General features: G+C 33.9%; 2 protein-coding genes across 3 annotated transcripts; both read left to right on the top strand.

Moving 5' to 3' along the window:
• The first annotated feature begins 360 nt into the window (after positions 1 to 360).
• Positions 361 to 5,444, top strand: LOC118041127 (protein transport protein SEC23 A). The gene is made up of 6 exons (XM_035048278.2): positions 361 to 718; positions 840 to 1,778; positions 2,031 to 3,851; positions 4,606 to 4,722; positions 4,830 to 4,901; positions 4,997 to 5,444. The coding sequence occupies exons 2-6, from the start codon at positions 1,311 to 1,313 to the stop codon at positions 5,132 to 5,134; spliced, it is 2,616 nt and encodes an 871-aa protein (XP_034904169.1). The 5' UTR covers positions 361 to 718; positions 840 to 1,310; the 3' UTR covers positions 5,135 to 5,444.
• A 3,513-nt stretch (positions 5,445 to 8,957) lies between these two features.
• On the top strand, positions 8,958 to 15,235 carry LOC118041128 (proline--tRNA ligase, cytoplasmic). Of its 2 annotated transcripts, XM_035048282.2 has the most exons (13): positions 8,958 to 9,109; positions 9,456 to 9,571; positions 9,742 to 9,834; positions 10,119 to 10,235; positions 10,903 to 11,090; positions 11,341 to 11,407; positions 11,990 to 12,112; positions 12,242 to 12,394; positions 12,597 to 12,881; positions 13,022 to 13,240; positions 13,693 to 13,786; positions 14,315 to 14,387; positions 14,926 to 15,235. In XM_035048282.2, the coding sequence occupies exons 2-12, from the start codon at positions 9,479 to 9,481 to the stop codon at positions 14,377 to 14,379; spliced, it is 1,497 nt and encodes a 498-aa protein (XP_034904173.1). In that variant the 5' UTR covers positions 8,958 to 9,109; positions 9,456 to 9,478; the 3' UTR covers positions 14,380 to 14,387; positions 14,926 to 15,235. The 2 variants fall into 2 exon arrangements, with proteins under 2 accessions (XP_034904173.1, XP_034904170.1); XM_035048279.2 differs by lacking the exon at positions 14,926 to 15,235 and having other exon boundaries at positions 14,315 to 14,556.
• The last annotated feature ends 1,280 nt before the right edge of the window (positions 15,236 to 16,515 follow it).

The raw sequence follows: 16,515 nt of genomic DNA, 5'->3' as shown, positions 1-16,515 counted from the left end.
TCAATTAAGAAGATTTGATGAAATCACATGTTTGGAACAATTTTAAATGATAAAAATAAAATTTAATTTTTAAAATAATATAAAAGTAAATTAGAGTTCAATTCCTGATTTACTCTAATAAAAAAAAATTGTTAGAACTAATATTTTTAAAATATTTACCTTAACGTTTTTTCCTAAATCTTTTAAAAAAATAAAATAAAAATAATGATGATGATGATATAAAAATAAATAGATAATTTTTTTTATATAAACATGTAAATTTATCTTATTGATAAAGTTTTATTATAATATTTTGTAAACGTAATTTGTAATTTAGAGTTTTCTTTTTATTCGATTCACAGAAAGTGGGGCTTTGCAGGCGCAAAGTAACGAGGGCCGTAATTCGGAGGAAGTTGAATTAATTTAACGAAGGGTTGGAACGACATCGGAGATCTTCATTCGCAATTCATCCTGTTACAGAAAGACAATTAAAAAATGGCCTGTTGACTTTATGTGGACCAAACTACAACGTTGCTGTCTTCTCCCTCTCGTGTAAAAGGAAAATCGAACACAACAGGAGACGAGAGAGAGCTCCCTAGCTTGCGAGGACAAGGGACCCAGAATCCAAAAAGATTATAAAATCACTACGAAAATATTTCCATTTTTTAATTAAGATTTTTAAAAAAGGGACTGTAGATTTACCCTGCAAATCTTTCAATTTTCCTTCTTTCCCTCTCAGGTACGTCGATTCTACTGTCCTCGTCTCAATTTCATTCAATATTGGTTTTGTTTTGCTGAAGAAAACTAGATCCTTTTTCTTGACACAAAGTTGAATTCTAACTGGTCTCCTTTTCTTTCAGATGTCTGTGCGAGAGGAAGATTTTGGTGCCCAATTGTGCAGAGAGATCAGGTTTTCTTGCATTCAATTTGATCTCTGAAGCTGATAATTTTGGTTCTTTAGTTGGGTTCTTGATTGTACTGGGGATTTCTTGAACTGGGTTTGCATCAAAGCCCTTTCTTGCTCTGGGGTTTTAGATTTTACTGGGGGGTTTTGGTTTGTCAAGGTCCTCCCGTTCGGTATCTTCTTCCGCATCAATATTGAGATTGGATTGCAATTCTTGAGCTGCTGGTGTATCAGACCTTTGTAGGCTGTTTTGTTTATGATTCTTAATTGAATTTCAATCAATAATCAATTGACAGTCTCAAAGTTGTCACTTTGAATTCTCTTGTCATAAATGGCCCTGGGATACAACTGTCTGTAGCTTTCTATAGAGTTTGATTTTGGCTTCTAGGTTATTCTTGATTATTCGATAGAGAAACTTTGAATTGCAATGACTAATCCACCGCCACCTTCCCTTGGATATTCTACTGTTACTCCCTCAAACTCTGACTCATCAACCCCTCAACCAGATAAAAATTCAGCTCCTCCTCCTACAATGTTACCTGGAGCTCCTCGATTTCCTCCTCCTAAATTGCAACAAGATCAGATCCCTTCCCCTTTTTTTCAGAACCCAAATTTGTTGTCACCTGCCAATGGGGTTAGGAGCCCCCTTCCTCATCTAAGCACCCCCCTTGGTCCTCCTGTTTTTAAATCGCCAGTCCGGCCTGCTGCTGTGCCTTTTCGGACTTCTCCTGCAACTCCTCAACCAATTGCTTTCTCGTCAGGCTCAACATTGCCAACATCCTCGCCTCCTCATTTTTTAAATGGTTCGGTTGAGTTGCAGCACCAAGTTCCCCTTGCTACAGAGGACTCGACACTTGTCAATGAATCATCATGTGCTTTGTTCTCTGCTCACAAGGTATCTCTATCATTCTCTCTCCTGTACAAACTGAAGGCACCAATTGTTGTGGGAATTTTTTTTCTCCTGTCTTTTATGAGATTGTTGTTGTGATTTTGAGAGCACCTTTTTGTTTGGTTAATAAATTGTTGTTAGATTATCCTTTCTTTCCAAATGCCTCGCCTATATATATGCTTGAATCTTGTGATGTTTTTGTTTACATTGAAGTTGCACTTTTCAATTGAACTCGAGCTCGGCTCATTTTGTTATTAGGTCTTGAAGCAAAAGAAACTAACAAATGTTCCAAGTTTGGGCTTTGGGGCATTATTTTCTCCCGGGAGAGAGATTTTTCCAGGTCCTCAAATATTACAGCGTGATCCTCATCGTTGCCACAATTGTGGAGCTTATGCAAATCTTTATTGCAAGATATTACTTGGTTCAGGCCAGTGGCAATGTGTGATTTGCCAGAAACTGAATGGAAGTGAAGGTGAGTATGTAGCTCCAAGCAAGGAAGATCTTCGCAACTTTCCAGAACTTTCATCTCCCATTGTTGATTATGTTCAAACTGGGAACAAGAGACCTGGTTTTATTCCTGTTTCTGATTCCAGAATGTCTGCACCCGTTGTACTTGTTATAGATGACTGTTTAGATGAACCCCACCTGCAGCATTTACAAAGCTCTTTGCATGCATTTGCGGATTCACTCCCCCCTACAGCAAGAATTGGAATAATACTTTATGGTCGTACAGTGTCAGTTTATGATTTTTCAGAGGAATCAATGGCATCTGCTGATGTACTTCCTGGTGACAAATCACCTATCCAAGAGTCCTTGAAAGCATTGATCTACGGAACTGGTGTGTACTTGTCACCGATGCATGCTTCAAAGGAAGTAGCGCACAAAATATTCTCATCTTTGAGACCGTATAAATCAAACATTGCAGAAGCTTTAAGAGACCGGTGCCTGGGTACTGCAGTTGAGGTTGCTCTGGCTATAATTCGAGGACCATCAGCAGAAATGTCCCGAGGTGTAGTTAAAAGGAATGGAGGCAATAGCAGGATCATCGTGTGTGCTGGCGGGCCTAATACATATGGCCCTGGATCAGTTCCTCATTCTTTTAGCCACCCAAATTATCCTCATCTGGAAAAAACAGCCTTGAAATGGATGGAGAACCTTGGTCGCGAAGCGCATAGAAATAATGCAGTAGTTGACATTCTGTGTGCTGGAACTTGCCCTGTCAGAATTCCAGTTTTGCAGCCGCTTGCAAAGGCATCTGGAGGTGTTTTGGTTCTTCACGATGACTTTGGGGAGGCCTTTGGTGTGAATTTGCAAAGGGCATCTTCTAGGGCATCAGGTTCCCATGGTTTGTTGGAGATTCGATGTTCTGATGATATTTTAATTACTCAAGTTGTGGGTCCTGGTGAAGAAGCGCATGTAGACACACACGAAACTTTCAAGAATGACAATGCGCTCTGCATTCAAATGCTAAGTGTTGAAGAAACACAAAGCTTTGCAATCTCTATGGAAACTAAAGGAGACATCAAGAGCGATTGTGTATTTTTCCAGTTTACTGTTCAATACACAAACGTTTATCAAGCTGATATTTCAAGAGTGGTTACTGTCAGGTTGCCTACTGTGGATAGTGTTTCAGCATATCTTGAAAGTTTTCAAGATGAAGTGGCTGCAATCCTTATCGCCAAGAGAACCCTCTTGCGAGCCAAAAACCATTCAGATGCCATGGTTATGCGTGGAACAATAGATGAAAGAATTAAAGACATTGCTTTAAAATTTGGGTCCCTAGTACCCAAGACAAAACTTCATCGATTTCCTAAAGAACTCTCTGCATTACCAGGGCTGCTTTTCCATCTTAGAAGGGGCCCTCTTTTGGGAAGCATTGTTGGTCATGAAGATGAGAGGTCTGTGCTGCGGAATTTATTTTTGAATGCATCTTTTGATCTTTCACTCCGTATGGTGGCACCTCGTTGTCTAATGCACCGAGAAGGGGGCACTTTTGAGGAACTTCCAGCTTATGACCTTGCGATGCAGTCTGATACAGCTGTTGTTCTTGACCATGGTACAGATGTCTTCATTTGGTTGGTAAGTGACTTGACTTTTCTTCTTGCTGTTTTATGTTGGCATCCTTTTGCAATTCCCTGATATTGCTAATATTGAATATTTTTATTTTGTATGTTTATTTCCCCTGCGTTTCTCATGAACTGAGCATCTTCAACTGTGGGTGTGTCTGCTGTCTGTTTTTGCATGGTTTGTGAGCACTTTTGTGTCATTGATAAAAAATTTGGTATTTTCTGTTAAAGTTTGTGACCGGGAAGGAAATTCAAGAATTTATTGCAGATATAGGGAGGGGACAAACACTTGACTGTGCTATGGTTTATGTAATGATCTAATTTCAGGTGATGGAAAAACATTCAAGCGCGACATTTCCTGGCAGAAATATTGATAGGTGAAACAAAGGGAAAACATTTATTGCTTCCCTGCTTATAATTGATTCAGAAAAAGGAATCCTTTTGTGATTCAATAAAAAAAGAAATTTAGAGGCATTTTTTTCTAATTCTGAAGTAATAGATTGAAGGTAAGAAGCGTTCTAGTACCTGTAATGATGCCAGTCTTCCATTTTAATATCAATTTCTATATTTTCAGCTGGCAGCTTTTATGTTAATTTTCCTCACCACGACTGCCTGTTTCTGAGAGGATATCTGATTGCTATGCACATGCATATACCAAACTAGTGTTGGTTTGAGTCCACTAGTCTATTTCTCAAGTTTCTTTCTGTGTCGGCTGGCATTTAAGTCCTGATATACAAAGATACTTTCTCAATAACTGCTAACTACAGGGTGCTGAGCTAGCCGCTGATGAAGGAAGAAGTGCAGCTGCTCTAGCAGCCTGCAGAACATTAGCTGAAGAGATAACTGAATTGCGGTTTCCAGCACCTAGAATCCTTGCATTCAAGGTTTTTCTTCCCGTGATTCTTTGCAATCCATTTCTGTGCACCTTTGTCCTTAAGTTTTATCTTTTTGTGGCCTAACTGATCAACTTGTTGGTTTGGGTTAATGACAGGAGGGAAGCTCTCAAGCTAGATATTTTGTTTCTCGGCTGATACCTGCACACAAGGACCCACCTTATGAACAGGTTAGGGTGGAAAAGAGAAAAATAAGCTCTTGGTCAATAATATTAGTAGGCTTATAGTGTTGGATTTTTACCAACTTGATGGAACTTGATTGCAGGAGGCAAGATTCCCGCAGCTTCGATCTCTGACAGCAGAACAACGAACAAAGCTAAAAAGCAGCTTTATTCACTTTGATGATCCAAGTTTCTGCGAGTGGATGCGAAGTCTGAAAGTGGTGCCCCCAGAACCAAGTTAATTTTTAGTTTTACATAATTTAATTGCTAATGTACTTCCAGAAAAAGGGAGTCTTGGGAACTGCATCCTGCCTCGCCCGTGGAAACCCATCTTCTCCTGTCTCTATTTTTTTTGTTCTTTCCGTGGTCGAGGGGGTGTGACCTTGTTGGTGTCTTCGGTGGGTACCATCTCATGCTTTTTTTTTTTTTTTTTCACAAAGAAAACATCTGTACTCACCGTCACTTGAAAAGGTTTGAAATGGTCCCCGTCCTATACTGTTTCCCGGTTGAAATGCTTTGGATGAGCAATAAAGCCTTCCTGGTTTTGTCCCATCTTCACCGTTATTTTGATGGCATATCGGATCTCCTTTGCTCCGCCTCTTTCAGGCATGATTCTTCATGAAGTTTTCCATTTGCTAGAGCAGGTGTCATTCCCCACGTGTTGGATGTTGACCTTTTAAACATTCTCCAATCATTTCGCTTTGCCTAGGGCAAGTTGTGATTTGAAGTGTGAAGCCGCTGTTGCGTCGGAGAGGAAATGGTTTTCTTCATTTCTGAATCAAACACGAGAGCCACCAGCTTACATTAGTGTTTTTAGAGAAAAAATATTTACCGATACTGTTTATCATGGAACTGCTCCTCATAATATATCATTAATCTTGTCATCTAACCGCTTCACCCTACACTATTTGATAAATTTTAGAGTGTTTCAGGAGTAACTATCAATATTTATTTTGCAGGAGAGACATAATGATGAGAGAGAAACAAGAAAGAAAAAATGATAAAAAAGTATTTCTGAATTTATATGGAAATATTTTTATCATTTAGTGTTTAAACGAGTTTTTTTCTTTTATTATATATTTTTTTTTTTTAAGTGAGTTTATAAAATAAATATTATTTGTTATTCTTGGAACATTCTAGAATTTTTTTTATTAATATTATTATCACTACTATCATTATTATTATTCTATCATTCCTTCCACACTACTAATGTAAAAAACAAATCATTATTTTAAAGAAATATTTTCTTTAATATTGATAAACAATGAAATGAAAGATGGCTTGTTTTGCAACATAATTTTTATTTTATTTTTTTACAAGAAAGATAAGCAAAAAAAAGAAATTACCAGGATCAAATATTCATATGTCATGTATCTCATATATTATTTTTTATATATAAAAAAATTTACATAAGTCCTGCCACAATTTACAATGAGAAAAGATAGAAGAGGAAAAAAAAAAACTATAGGGACACATTAAAGTTTTGATTTTGATATCAACATGACACTAGAAAGATATTTCAAGAAGGTCATAACTGATAATCAGAATAGACCACATTTGCTGCTAAGGTTAAGTGAATCATCCTTCATCTTTGGACATGAAATATTGCCCATTCTAGTCAATATTGATTTTTTTTTTTTTTGTATTGTTAGATTTGTCCTCTTGATTTTTTTTTATGGAATAGACGGACATTAATCAATCTATATGTGACAAAAAAAAATAGATAATATTTATTTTGAATGTTTTGTCTTTCTTTTATTATTATTATTAATGTTAACAGGTTTTAAATCATGTTTATTGGAAAGAGATGAGAAACACAAGTGCAGCAATTTGCCAGATATTTTTTTGTTTGTTGATTCTAGAAGTGTGGATTGTTTACTTGACATGTCTAATACTAGTGTAGCAATTTGCCAGATACAATTGTGAGGTAGAAAGGTTGCTAAACAAGTATAACTAGCTCTTTGTCATGAAGAAAAAGGCACAGTTGTCAGGTATCTATCTATCTCTGGTTGGTCTTCATTGTTACAGTCTTGGTCTTTGCTTGAACCATGGCGGCCATGGTTTCTGGGTTCTTGAAGAGATGTCTTCAGCGAACTTCCTGATGAATTTGGTGCTGAGGTGAGCCAGCTAATGAGCTAAAGCTTGGGGGGTCAGTGTGCTGAACAAAAACTACGGTTTGGCTAGTTAATTAGTGAAATCCTCATCTTTTCTTTTTCTTTTTTTTCTTGTCATCAAATGTAACTCTGTGTGGTTCAATTTGTAAATTGTTAATTTTTATAGGTCTGTATTTTGAGGTGGACCTGCAAGCAGGTGCAATGACACCTCTAATCTTAGGTATAATTTTTATACCTTACTCCATCATTAAATTCTAATTTCCTTCCCTCAAGTAAAGAGATAATTTTTTTTTATGTTAAATAAATTTAATAAGAAGTAAATTAAAAGGAATTTTGAGCTTAAACATTTTTAAATAAAATAAAAATAAATATTCAAACCATAAACTATCAAATATATTTATTTTAAGGGTCTTATGTAGTTCCAACTTGATAATTTTCTTGGGATTGTCAAGATAAGAGAATTAACATGTCCAACCCACAAATATTTATAATATCCATAAAAATTTTAACTCACCCTAGTATGTCAAACCCACTCAAGTTAAAGAAAAATAAAATCAAAGGGGTTGGATTTATATTTTGTAAAATCTAAAAAGTTGGGTTGGATATAATTACGAGTTAAAACTAAACCCACTATATCCACGAATACTTCTAACCGGTATATAACCCAACAACAAAAAAAAGAAATTATGAAATATAATTTTTAAAATAATTTAATATTGAAAAGTGAAATTAAAAAATATAAATAAAAAAATGAGTTATTGAAATATAAAATTAAAAAAATATAAAACACTGTTATATTGTTTATATATTTTTATAATAAAGGTGGTAATTTACTTCACCTAGGCGGGCTATTTCACTTTGAGCTTTGATGGGGCATTGTTTGGTAACGTGGTCTATTGGAGCAAAAACATTATATTTAATTTTTTTTATATATAAAATACAAGCTGCATTGTAGGTGCAAGTTGCCAAACAGGCAATAAAAGGAGTGTGCTAAATTAAGAACTAAAAATTAAAAAATACATATTATTTAAACACTTTCGTGCTTGTTTTGTGTACTCTAAAAAGAATGCTAAATAAAATATCAAAATATTTTTTCTTCCACATAAATATTACTTTTACATATATTTCAAAAAAATCAAATTTAACAAAGTGTGCCCAACAAAAAATAAACCAATTAGTAATGTAGAAAAAAAATAACATTAAACTTGTTAAAAAAAATAAAATATTTATTTTTTCCATTCTAATACACTTAACTTTTCAAAATAATTTTTTTTATTAAAATATGTTATTTAAAATATTATTTTATCAATTTAACTCTTGAGTTAAATAGAGATGGTTCTAAAACTAAAACATGTATTGATAGTTGGCGTTGCATGTTAGGGGTCAAACATGTCAAGACCATACCAATAAAAAAATAGTGTTTAAAAATTATAACATATATTAATTAATTAATTATTTTTAAATTTATAGTAAGGGAAAACATAAATTACACCACATCATAAAAATAAATGAAGCCCAAGGCTAAGGATTAAAGAGTAACGTGTAATGTGTAATGAGTAACGTAGATACTTGTTGACAGTTAAAAATAAAGAAAAAAAACCAATCAATATAAATAAAAATACTTTTTAAAATATATTTTTTTTTGAAAATATATTAAAATAATTTTTTTATTTTTTAGAATCATTTTTTAAATTAACATATTAAAATTATATAAAAATATTTAAAAATTAATTAATTTTTTTTAAAAAAACACGGCATACATATTAAAGTAGAAACTTGACATTTTTTTTTAATTAGAAGAAATTAATTTGTAATTGTGCTAAAAGTGTGGGGTAATCTAATTTTGAAAAAAGAAGCTTCCGATCCAAAAACGAATTTTTCTGTTAATCCGACCCGCAAATAGTGTAAACCCGGTTCAGTGACCAATTAGAACAAGAATATATATATAAATAAATAAAAATTAAAGTCGATTTTTTTCAACGCTATCTAGGGTTTTACTATAAGACAGAGAGAGAGAGCTCTTTTCTGTCATCCCCCACTGCACTTGCTTTTGTTCTCTCCTGCTGTGGATACACAACGCCACCAACAGCGTCAACCCGATTCGTATTCTCTCTCCCTCTCTCTCTCTGTCCCTCTTATCTTTTTATCAACTGTAATAATTTTATTTGATGAAACCACAAATTGGGTTTCATAACCTAAAACTCATTTTTCCAGATCTGAAACACTGCTGTTTCTGTTGACTTACTGATTTTCTGATTAGCAACTAATCGGAGATTAGTAATTCTCTTTTTTTTTATTCTATTTTTTGGGATTCGAATTTTAACACTCAATCCTGTTTTCAATCTCGGTAAAGGTTTTGTAGTATTGGGTGAAATGCGAGTTACTGTTTATGATTTCTGTTTAAGTTGTCTGATTGAAGCTTTTTTTCTGGTAAATAATTTCTGAGCAGGTGTAATTTTTAATCTGTGAAAAATGGCTGGTGGTAAAAAGAAGGAGGTTAAGAAAGAGACTGGGTTAGGTCTCTCTTTCAAAAAGGAAGAGAATTTTGGGGAATGGTACTCAGAGGTGAGTGAATCTTTAGTTTATTCTGTGCAATAGATTTATGTAGACAATCATGAATTGCTGATCATTCTATGAGGAATTATTCAGTAATGCGAGCATGATGCATAATGATTTAGTGAACACTTAAATTCCCGGCTTTCACTGTGAATTTGTTTTCCTTTTGGCTTGTACAGGTTTGTGTGAATGGGGAGATGATTGAATATTATGACATTTCTGGTTGCTATATTCTGAGGCCATGGGCAATGTCAATATGGGAGATTATGCAAGTAAGTTTGTACTTCACATATCATCTGTTGTTTATTTCTTGATTTTAGCATCTTCTATACTATATGGGTGATTGATTTTCTCTTGTTTCTTCTCCCTTTACCGAAAGTACTTTTGACTATTATGAATTGTACCGGTGATGACATTTGAATCCTTCTACTGGTTTTTAATTTTTAAAGTAGCAGTTGTTTTTCTATGTTATATGAATTTAATCAATCCTTGTTCTTTCTAATTTCTAGGTCATTGTGGTAATATATTTCTCAATCTCAATGATGTCAATCTGCAGGTATTCTTTGATGCAGAAATCAAGAAAATGAAAATTAAGAATTGCTACTTCCCTCTTTTTGTTTCATCTAGTGTTCTGGAAAAGGAAAAGGATCACATTGAGGGCTTTGCTCCAGAGGTCAGTGTTTCTCTCTCTTTTCTCTGCACCATCCGGGATTTGAACTTTGTTTGTTGACTTGGTAGGTGGGTTACTATGCTTTCGAATTTGGAAGCCATTCATTTTGTCACTTTAAAAATCGCCTTGTTTTGTATGTAAAATTGCACTCTGCCATAAACCATTATAAGTTAAAATAAAATTTTATTGAAAATTTGTAGTGTTACTAGTCATGAAATATAGGGTTTAATAGGTACAAACACATCTGCTCAGTTCATTGTTCCTTTTGAAATGATTCTGAGTTTAAATCCAGTCCAGAGTACAAGTAAAGTTTATGGTCTTATAATTGAGGTTAAGTTGTACTGTTTTTGTTTCAGAATCAGGAACATATCTCATGTTCTTAGATTGGTGTTGTTTGGTTTGGGACCATACCTCACCATAAGAGTGCAGGTTCATTGCTAGAGAACATGCTTAATTGAAAATTTTTGTAGGATAGCTTTGTTTCCAAATTCTCGTCATGAACCCATATTGTTGCGATAATAACTGGGTAATGGGATCTTAAAATTTTGGTGTTACTCAACCAACAAAATTTTTTTATCTGCTGTAGCATTTCATTTTCCTGTGCAAGAAAGCAACTTTTTATATACAGAAAAAAAAGAGGTCCTTACTTTATCAACTTGGTCTTTTCCAGGTTGCTTGGGTGACAAAGTCAGGAAAATCTGACTTGGAGATTCCTATTGCCATCCGTCCAACTAGTGAGACTGTTATGTATCCCTATTTTTCTAAGTGGATCAGGGGACACCGTGACCTGCCTCTGAAACTCAACCAATGGTGCAATGTTGTTCGTTGGGAGTTCAGCAATCCTACACCATTTATCAGGTAGTTTGTTTTGGATTTCTTCATGGTTAACTGTTTTTTTCCGTGATGAATTGGATGTAAGATATTTGATTTACATTGTAAAAACTCACTTCTGTGTTGTGTCATGCAAAGCTCTTAAGATGTTTTTATTCATTTTCTTAAAGAAACCGTGTTATTTAATCTGTGGAAGCTAGCTGCCAAAAAATCCTGGTTTGCAGAAAGAATTTTAACTCATATTAGTCCATACTGATGGATTATCCATTTGTTTTAGGAGCCGGGAGTTTCTCTGGCAGGAAGGGCACACTGCTTTTGCAACAAAGCAAGAAGCAGATGAAGAGGTATGAATTTAACTTGAAATTATTAATGACATCCATCTTTCTTCTTTCTTATGGCTAGCCTTTTTTTTCTTTCATTTTTTTTTGTTGATTTGGTGTATGATCATGATAAGTGCATTTATCTTTAGAGGAGCCAATCAATCCATAAACAAGTCAATCATATTATGGTTTGGATCATGTATACTTACGTGATGATATTTTCTTTCCATGAAATTATCATTTTACTTTGCCATCTTATTTGTAGTTCACATGAAACACATATTTCTAACCTTTCATTGAATCTTGAAGCGGTTATATTACCGAATGGGCTCGGGGGCAGTCATTTCCTTTGTTGTTAGCTGCTCATATTATAATTCTCTTAACTATAAAAAAGCTAGATAGCTTTGAGATGTTGTGAATACCAACCCACTTATCAAGAAGTACTTCTTTTGTATAAAGATATTTCTCTGGTATTTTTTATAAGCATGTTTGTCTGGTTTCTGATAATCAAATCTCATAACCCATACATTAAATATGAGTGATGTTGTTATACTTCTCTAAAAAAAAGTTTCATTTGTAATTTTGGTGTCTTTTTTTATGCATCAGGTCCTTCAAATATTGGAACTGTACAGACGCATATATGAAGAATTCTTGGCTATTCCTATTATAAAGGGCAAGAAAAGTGAGATGGAGAAGTTTGCTGGTGGACTTTACACAACTAGCGTTGAGGTATGTAAAACATAACGCAGACAAAAAATCCCATGTCATATTTATTGAATTTTAAGGTATTTGCATTTCCTAGTTACTAGCATGTTTTAGTCTGAATCTTATTGTTTCAAATTTGTGTGTTTCCACTAGGCATTTATTCCCAACACTGGACGTGGTGTCCAAGGCGCAACTTCTCATTGTCTGGGCCAAAATTTTGCAAAAATGTTTGAAATAAACTTCGAAAATGAGAAGGGGGAGAAGGGAATGGCCTGGCAGAACTCTTGGGCCTATAGTACTCGAACGGTAAACTTTCTGATTTTTATCATCTGGAGTTGTACTATTGCCACTCATTACCTAGAAAATATATTCTTTCTTTTCTTTTCTAGGTGGTATGATTCGTAGGTAGTCCCTTTTATGCTTCAGAGTTGCCTAGCTATCACATTGATGCATTTGTTAATGTTCGTTTATCTTGATGCCATTTCATCTCATCCTTTTCCTTTTACAGATTGGAGTTATGGTGATGGTTCATGGTGATGACAAAGGCTTGGTTCTGCCACCTAAAGTGTCATCTGTCCAAGTTATTGTCGTTCCTGTGCCTTTCAAAGATGCTAATACTCAAGGAATCTTTGATGCATGTGCTGCAACTGTGGATACTTTGTGTGAAGCAGGTATTCGTGCTGAGGCTGATTACAGAGATAATTACTCACCTGGTTGGAAATACTCTCACTGGGAAATGAAAGGTGTTCCTCTGAGGATTGAAATTGGGCCCAAAGATTTGGCAAATAATCAGGTGAGTATCCCTTCCCTCCATTTTACTGTACTGGTTTCATTGTCTTCCATGTGCACTGCTCTTTCCTATATTGTTTCACCTAATTTGTTCTGTTTATTGCTAGAGTCAAATGCTAATAGTAATTTACTTTCTGCTCACAGGTACGTGCAGTTCGCCGTGACAATGCAGCAAAAGTGGATATCAGTTGTGACAATTTGGTGGAGAAAGTAAAGGATATGCTGGATGATATTCAAAAGAGCATGTTCGATGCTGCTAAACAAAAGCGAGATGCTTGCATTCAAGTTGCGAAAACTTGGGATGAATTCAAGGAAGCTCTCAGTCAAAGGAAAATGATCTTAGCTCCTTGGTGTGATGAGGAGGTATGATATCATCATTGCTAACCTTTTCATTGCATACGATTTAAATTTTTTTCTCTTTGTAAAATTCTTTGTTGATTATGAGGTTTCATTCGTATGCTTTTGTTTAGTCCATGCCAGTGTTGTGTGCATTTGTTTTTCATACTTTTGTCCCAGTTTGAATTGCTATGACACAAGCATTGTGACAAAAAGTTATTTGGGTTCATATTTTGCTACTTGATTGCCCCACGTTTTCATTACTAATTTATTCTTGTATTATTTGAATGATAGGTCTGTATAGTGATGCATTCTATCAATACTTTGGATTTATTTGTCTAGTAAAGTTTGGTTTTTTGCTCTGTACTTGCCAAATAAATTTAGTAAACTCCCTTTTAGATATAGATAGATCTCATTTACCACATAATGTTTTTCATAATTATATATCATTTCTAACTAGCAGGTTTTTGTTTTTACAGGAGGTGGAAAAGGATGTGAAAGATCGAACAAGAGGTGAAATGGGAGCAGCCAAGAGTCTTTGTTCCCCATTTGACCAGCCCGAGCTCCCTGAAGGTACTAGTACTCCCTCTTATTTCATGTCATGGTCACTCCTTTCACCATTGCTTTTACCTGTAACCAAATTTCAGTCAAGAATGCTGTGTCATTTTTTTTCAATTCTGCTCTTTGTTACTTTAGAAACTTGTGATAGTGGAAAAGACTTATCTAGTAACCAAACTTGAAAGCTGCTTCTTTCTACTTGTGTTTCAATATGAAGAAATTAATTTCATATTGGAGGTTTGGTAAATTCTTGACATTGGGACAGTGTTGTAAATGCACAGGCGCTAGAAATCTAATGGCTTGTATTTTAGATAGAAGTGTATAAGCCTGTGGTTGTGTGGTTTGTCCTACAGATTTCCATCATTGTGTGAGTATGTCTTAAGGGTGATGAATCTAGCAGAATTAAGCAAGTTAATGTCAATGGGAAGCCTCCGTGCTCTCAATGAATCAAATATTCATAGCAAGAAATATGCAGCTTGCAGTTTCATCCTATGTTGATCCCTGAATACTACTTAATGTATTTTTTTTTGGTTAAATTTATAGGTACTACATGCTTTGCTTCTGGAAAGCCGGCAAAAAAGTGGACCTACTGGGGCAGGAGTTACTAGATTATCAGGTCTTGGTGCAATCTTCCTTCTCAATTTTCAAATTGTTTGAATTTCAGGTGCTTATGTACTTCAGTTGGAGCACATACTAAACTAATTTGTCAGCAGAACATAGGAAATGAGGGGAATATACTAAGTTTTGTTTCTTGAAATTGTAATCGATTTCTGACTTTGATTCCACTTGAAATGTTGGGTTGCGAAGTTCAAATCAGACACAACAAATAGGTTGCCACATAGTGTATACAATCTTTTTAATGATTCATCGGGTTCTTTTGTGGACCCCAGCTTCACTGTCAAAGCCAGACATGCTCGCAATGTTTAAATCTTGTTTTAGATTCCAACTTCCCTCTCGCAAAGAGTGTTCAAGAAGGAAAAGGAAGAGAGGGCACGTCTCTTGTGATAAAAACGTGCAGTTTATCAATAGTCTTTACGGAAATGTGGGCTTGATTTTTCTGTGCGCCTCAAACAACAAATTTCGAACTATTTACAAATATTCGTCATCTTGCAATATAATTTAGAGAAAACTTAGATGTTTGTGTTCGATCTTAGGTATTGTTTGGCTATTGTTCTGATAAAGACAAGGCAATAAGGACAGAGGAGACAGGATAGAACAAGAGAGGGAGATAAAATTGTGTTAGTGGTGTGCAAGACAAGACATGAAGAGAATTGTGTTTGATAATGGTGTAGAAGCCGAGTGTTTTTGTATCATGTTTGTATAATGTGGGATAAGATGACATTATATCATTAATATGTGTTACTTATATCATTATATCATTTGAAAAGGTATATTATATCATTAATATGTGTTACTTATAAGCTTATATATTTAAAAAATAATTAGATATTATATTTTTTTTCACTTTAGTTTATATCTTTAGTTTATATTAAATGTTAAAATTAATAATAATATAATAACTCTAGTTCAATGGAACGATCAGGGACCAACTAACTCTAGGCCCAGACTAGTTCAAGTTTAAAAAAATCAAAGGATTGACTTGACTTGATTTAATCAAAATTAGGGTTGATCGTAACATGGATGACCGGAGTTAAACTTATATTAAAAACTCATTAGACTTGTTTTTATTTTTTTTTTGAATTAAAATGATGTTTTTTTATTTATTTAAAAAAAAAATCCGGGGTTGACCCTCTTGTATAATGACTTGAGCATTGTCCTGAACTAGTCCAAGTTAAAAAGAAAAAAAGAAAAAAAAGAAAAAGAAAAAGGATTTGTCTGGACTGATCCAATCAAAACTAGGGTTGACCACAACATAATCGACCCAGGGTAAATCTTATATGAAAAACCTGTTAGACTTTTGTATTTTTGTTTTTGGATTAAAATGATGCTATTTTTATATTTAAAAAAAAAATTAGAGATGACTGTCATGTACTGGGACCTGGGCATTGCCTCAGGTCAATTTTTAAATTATTATAATAACCACTTTAATCCTTACATGTCTTGGATATTTTTTTGAATTAAAAGTTTTTTACAATGATATTTTAGCAGTAAACATAATAAATATTATTTCCAAAGATATATTCGCTATGTATTTAATGTTTTTGAAAATTTAGAAATTCATTTTAAAACTATCTCAAAGATATATTTATATATTTATCTCTTTAACCGAAAAATATTTTTGTTTGCACTGTTTGTCTTTTCAAATATCAACATTGCATCTCCTTAGCATCCAAATAGGCTCTTAAAAACTTCTTGTTTCTATGAAAACAATTCACCGATTATATGATTTTATGATAAAAAAAACTAAAAAAAAAATGATATTATTCATATAATGCAAGGTTTTATGGTATTCTTAAACTTCTTTCAAGTTAAAATATAATTTGTTGTTAGTGTCTTCTTAGTGATTTGATCATGTAAAAATAACAATTGTTACCTAGTTTTATAATAACTAGAAATCCTTATTGATTTCTTAAATATGATTAGGCAAGGAGCTAATTATATTAAAAAAAAGAAGATGAAAATAACTTTAAAACAAAAATACTTCAAATAAGTTGCATTATTGTTTTATTTAAATGATAGAAATACTCATTGTGCATACATGCTAATGTTTTGTCTAAACTAAATACTTTGTATTTATTAGAGGTAAAAAATCATAAGATATTGATTTGGGAATTAGGTTTGAC

Source organism: Populus alba, chromosome 14 (genome assembly GCF_005239225.2).
Source record: "Populus alba chromosome 14, ASM523922v2, whole genome shotgun sequence".
NCBI lineage: Eukaryota > Viridiplantae > Streptophyta > Magnoliopsida > Malpighiales > Salicaceae > Populus > Populus alba.
The sequence above is the reverse complement of the archived record's forward strand: the minus strand, read 5'-3'. Positions and strand labels throughout refer to the sequence as shown.